Source organism: Oryzias melastigma, linkage group LG24 (genome assembly GCF_002922805.2).
Source record: "Oryzias melastigma strain HK-1 linkage group LG24, ASM292280v2, whole genome shotgun sequence".
Taxonomy (NCBI): domain Eukaryota; kingdom Metazoa; phylum Chordata; class Actinopteri; order Beloniformes; family Adrianichthyidae; genus Oryzias; species Oryzias melastigma.
Window position 1 is genome coordinate 6,883,244 of NC_050535.1, and position 5,741 is coordinate 6,888,984.

Genomic DNA, 5,741 nt, shown 5'->3' on the forward strand with positions numbered 1-5,741 from the left:
CTTTACGCTGATCCTGATTTGACCCCGCACCTTTCTTTCTTCGTTTCTCTCATGAAAATTAACAGTTTCCAAATGTTTTCTAAGATGGACACACATACCATAAATCTGCCTTTACTTGGCCCGGCCATCAAACACACTTGACGTCTACACAACTGGGCCCGACGGGAGGTGGGGTGGATTTCTAAAGGAGCCCTGGGTCTAAAGTAACAAACACCCGTCTGAAGACCGCTTTCGGGTTCTTTATAGTGAGGAATGAACAATATAATATACTTAAAAGCTGTTTTTTTGTGGTATGGCTCCTTTAAAGCTACATTTACCTGATAGAAGTTAAACTCCTCACCACAACATAACCAGGTTCTATTTGTGCAGGTAAAAGTGTTTTTCAGCGTGACATTCTCTCCTGCCGCCTCCTTCACCTTAGGCTCGGAGCTCATGCCCAAGGCCCTGTCGACGCGAATAGTGGGAGGCATCTGGTGGTTCTTCACCCTCATCATCATTTCCTCATATACAGCTAACTTGGCTGCCTTCCTCACTGTGGAGAGGATGGAGTCACCGATAGACTCCGCCGACGACCTGGCCAAACAAACTAAAATCCCGTACGGGGTGGTGGAAGACGGCGCCACGATGACATTTTTCAAGGTAGCCGGGTTCTGCCAAATGCGGAGTGATTTTCATTTTCCAGGAGTCCGTGCAGAGCAAGTGCTGCTCGAGACACCAGTATGTCATTAGAACAAATAAGAATCCCCTGATAGACGTTGACTCATGACTTCAACAAACATTTTCTTAATGAATGCAGCCGTGAGCGCCGGTCCCGAGCCTTATCTAATAGAGAATGATTTCCATTTAGTGAATTGTTGTCCCATTTAGGAAACAGATTAATGGTAAAGCAATATGCATTAAGTTGGGGCTCCTCTGTGACGGTTAGAAAATATGTGGGTGATGTCATGATTTAAGAGTTTGTGTGGTGCAGCAAACAGCAAACACCTCTTTTTGAAGACACTTTCCAAGGAAAATCATGCTTTTAACATGTTTTTGATGCATTTTTATCCTGAAAGAAGACATATTTAAAGAAAATTAAGCTTAAAATTGCATTTCTCAGCTGGATAGCTCCAGTATTGTAGTATATTTGTTGCAACGATAATGCTATGTTGGGGTTGTAAGAGGCTGTAAGCTAGCTGAAAAGTGTGTAAACAGAGGGATGATGGGAAATGGGGGCTGGCTTACTTTCCACCAACAGGTCATTTTTACGAAAGGACCTGGTTGTAAATAACAAGATGGCACCCAGACATGACTAGTCTAAACTGGAAGTCTGGAAGTTTTTTTGTTTTGTTTTTTTTGTCAGAAAAAGTTCTTAAAATTCTACCCCTTCAGCTTCCCCTACCCCTACATTTAGCCCTCCAAACGTAGAGTTATGGAAAAATAGTGTCTTCAGATTCTGACGTTACTCCCACTCGATGATGTCATCAGTAGTTGACTGTCAGCTAAGGCAAAATCCAAATTCTACCCCTTCAGCTTCTCCCTACCCCTACATTTAGCCCTCCAAACGTAGAGAGTAAGAATAGAGAGTGAAAGAATATTCTGACGTTACTCCCACTCGATGATGTCATCAGTAGTCGACTGTCAGCTACGTTAGCACAAAGCTGCTAGCGCTCAGAAATACCTAATAACATGGGGTTTTTGTCGCTCTGGTAATGCTACGTTGGGGTTGTAAGAGGCTGTAAGCTAGCGGGAAAGCGCGTGAACAGAGGGATGATGGGAAATGGGGGCCGGCTTACTTCCAACCAACAGTCCAGCCCACAGCTAAGAGGCCAATTTCTAAAAGAGAGGTGTAGATAACAAGATGGCACCTAGACATCATTAGTCTAAACTGAAAGTGTTTTGTTTTTTTTTTTGTCGAAAAAGGATAATTTAGCTAAACCCTAATCCGAATTCTACCCAATGGCTTCCCACTACCTCTACGTTTAGTCTTCCAAATGGAAAGTGATAGAAAAGTAATGTCTTTATATTTGGATGTTACTATCCTTTGATGATGTCATCAATGTCATTGACTATTAGCTACGTTAGCGAGGAGCTGCTAGCGCTCGGAAATGCATAACAACATGGGTTTTATAGCTTCAAAAAGTTCATGTTGTGTCTGTCAAAGCCTACGTGTCCTTTGACATACATCAACTCCATATGCGATCAATGTGAAAAAGCGTTAACGTTTGAAAAGTTACATTAAATCAAAGACCAAACACCGGAGCTCTGGTGTTAAAGGTTTAAAACGTTTTAATAAAAGATGCTACAATTTGGAAAACTTGTGGAATTTCCACGTCAGGATTTATGATGTCTGAGGACTATCTTATCTGCAGCCAACTCATTTTTTTGTAAATTACTGCCACTCTGAAGAAACTATGACCTAGAAAATCACAAAAAAAAGTTTAAATTTCATCTAAAATCTGCAAAATTATAATTAAAAACCACTGGGAACGCTTTGAAAATAGATCAAAAGATGATCGAAATGGGACTTTTAAAAAATCTGAGCATCTTTTGGTAAATCAGACCCATGAATTTGGCCTGTTAAATTTATGGAACCAGCTGTATTTGGAAATTTTAGGTGGCATTAAATGATAAATAAAATCAGCTTAGAAAACTCCTAAAAATTCTGCTCATTTAATACATTGAAAAGTGAGAAAAACAAGCCGCAAAATAGAACTGAATCCATTCCTTTTCTGTCTTTCCTGAGTTTTTGCTGTGCTTTCATACAGAAAACAAAAATCTCCACCTATGACAAGATGTGGGAGTTTATGAACAGCAGGAGGCAGTCTGTGATGGTGAAGAATGTGGAGGAGGGCATCCAACGTGTCCTGACCTCCGACTATGCTTTTCTCATGGAGTCCACCACCATTGAGTTTGTCACGCAGCGCAACTGCAACCTCACACAGATCGGAGGCCTCATCGACTCCAGAGCCTATGGAGTGGGAACACCTATGGGTAAGTCACACCACTGTGTTCCTTACTGTGTTATTTGGGTCAGAGATGCTATTATTACATCTTCAGCGGAACATGGAGTGGTTGATAAATGACGGCGTGAATCTCTATTGATTGATGATGTTTCAACATAGGAGGATCTAATACAGGGGGGGGTCAAACTCAATCGCACAGGGGGCCAAAATCCAAAACACACCTTAGGTCGCGGGTCGGACAGGATAAACATTTATTGAACACACCAAAACAAAAATTTTTAAACTTTAAAAACGTACATTTTTAACATAATTATGAACTAGATGTAAAGCATTACCTGCGACAATGCTAGTGTGAATGCTGTAAGCTAAATTTGGCTGCTGAAATTGATAGCTAAAAATGCTTATACTGATAGCTGAAAACAATGAAGCTAATAGCTGAAAACGCGGAAGCTGATCGCCTTCTAAAATATTAGATATAAAAAATTAAAAAAAAGAAAACTTAGGTTAGCCAAAACAACTAGCATGAAGCTGAAAAAATTGGTAAACTTTGAAATACCCTAAGAAAACTGAAAAAAGCCTGAATTAGCCAAAACAGCTAGTATGTAGCTGAAATATTAGCTTGACTCCAAAACGGCCTAAAAAAAGAAAAAAAAAGAAAACCGAGGTTATCCAAACCAATTAGCATGTCGCTGAAAAAAAATAGCTCACCTTCAAAACCACCTAAAAAAACCTCTAGTATGTAGCTGAAATATTAGCTGAAATCGAAAACAATCTAAAAAAAAGAAGAAAACTGAGGTTATCCAAACCAATTAGCACGTCGTTGAAAAAAATAGCTAACCTTCAAAATCACCTAAAAAAACCTCTAGTATGTAGCTGAAATATTAGCTGAAATCCAAAACAGCCTAAAAACGAAAAAAAAGAAAACCGAGGTTATCCAAACCACTTAGCACGTCTCTGAAAAAAATAGCTAACCTTAAAAATTACCTGAAAAAACTACTAGTATGTAGCTGAAATATTAGCTGAAATCCAAAACAGTCTAAAATTAAAAAAAAGAAAACTGAGGTTATCCAAACCAATTAGGACGTCGCTGAAAAAAATGGGTAACCTTCAAAATTACCTAAAAAAACTACTAGTATGTAGCTGAAATATTAGCTGAAATCCAAAACAGTCTAAAAACAAACAAAAAAAAACTTAGGTTAGTCAAAAATAAATAGCATATAGCTGAAAAAAATAGCTAATCTTCAAAATAGCCGAAAAAACAGCTAATATGTAGCTGAAATATTAGCTAAACTCAGAAAATAGATCCGGCCCTCGGGCCTTGACTTTGACATATGATCTAAGAGCTTTAACTTAATAAAAAAAAAGTAAATGACTGAAAGCGAACATTTTTGTGCCAGCAGCTTATAGCCTGAAGAAGATTTTCCCCAAAAGCAAAATCCAAATCTTTTTCTTGGTTCTACTTGGGGGTCACAGAAGGCGAGGCAGTGAGTGCGAAGCATTACAAGCGTGGAGCAACTTGAAAGCAGAGGCGGTGTAATTCCCTTTGACTTGCTCTGTACTGAGATGTTTTTGGTCATTAAATCACAACTAAAAAGCCCTTCAGAGAGAATGCGATGAGCACTTACACCTGTTTACAGCTCTCCCACAACTCAGCCCTAATCAAAACCATCATATAATCTCGGGATGACGCAGAGAGGCTGCATCCAAAATAAATTACAGCAACAATTTAGTAAAGCCGAGCGACCTGCCTGAAACTATTTCAAGTTTCAAGAAGTGTTGCCAGCTGACAGGTCTTCAGTGAATATTATAGACTCTTGTGCTGCTGATTCTGTGGGGATGATGGAACTGTCATGCCTGGAAAAAAACAGTCTATAGGTGCAGAAAAACTTTACATATAGAAGCAACGACATGGATCAATTCCCCCGTTTTCCCTTTCCGCAAATCCAATTTAACTTTGTGATAAGCTGTTTAGTGTTTAAATCCATAAAAGTTAGTAATTAAAACGCCCACTCTTAAAGCTATTACTGCCCAGTAACACATTTCTTTTTTTTTCAATCTTGATGTTCATTGCTCAACAAGCAAATTAGAGCCGGCAGAATGTTTCCTCGGCGACAGAAAAGGTCTTAACTTCATTAGCTCAAAATGATTTCACTTTTCATGCCAAAAGCAATTGTGGGAGAGTTTTTTTTTTTTTTTTTTAATGGTGGTTTTGTCCTTGAGCACTTGTCCCACAGACCTATAAGGCTTCACACCCACCATTAAACCAAAGCGAGTCCTAACCTTTTAGTTCTTGTCAGCTTTTCAAATGTCTTTTTTCCCCAAATATGTCATTCGCACATATTGACTTAAACAGTGATCACCTTAATACTTGAGGCCAGACTGTAAGAATGATGGATGTCTTCTGGTGTAGGATATCTGTCAGGTAGTTGTATATGCACAGTGTGTCAGGCACAGCGATTTTCCATTTACCCAGACTCCACTCCCCATATCCTCCTCTCTAAGGACCCATCCTATTAGCATTTATCCAAGGCCTGTTTTGTTAGACCATCATTAATCATTTGAAATATGAGAGTAGCTGGAATCAGGGGACTCGGATACTTGAAATATCTCTTATCTTTAAATGAAGAAGGGCTATGCTGCTCCTCGCATGCTTTATACTTATATAGGAGTGTGTTTTAAGAGCGGCACATATATACATGCTTAACGAGCAAAAGTGTAGGTTATCGTCTCCGAGTGCCGTAGCAGAGGTGCGCTTCCACAAAAGCATTATTTATAAGGCAAAAAAAAAAAAAAATG

The 5,741-nt window shown here is 39.2% G+C and overlaps 1 protein-coding gene across 2 annotated transcripts in view; it reads left to right on the forward strand.

Annotated features, from left to right (window-relative positions):
• LOC112157865 (glutamate receptor ionotropic, kainate 2) overlaps positions 1-5,741 on the forward strand; it is a 114,091-nt gene that overhangs the window by 94,840 nt on the left and 13,510 nt on the right. For both annotated transcript variants that reach the window (XM_024290922.2, XM_024290924.2), the window contains exons 13-14: positions 422-639; positions 2,748-2,973. In XM_024290922.2, the coding sequence (XP_024146690.1) occupies positions 422-639; positions 2,748-2,973 (444 nt within the window). The remainder of the gene's footprint in view (positions 1-421; positions 640-2,747; positions 2,974-5,741) is intronic.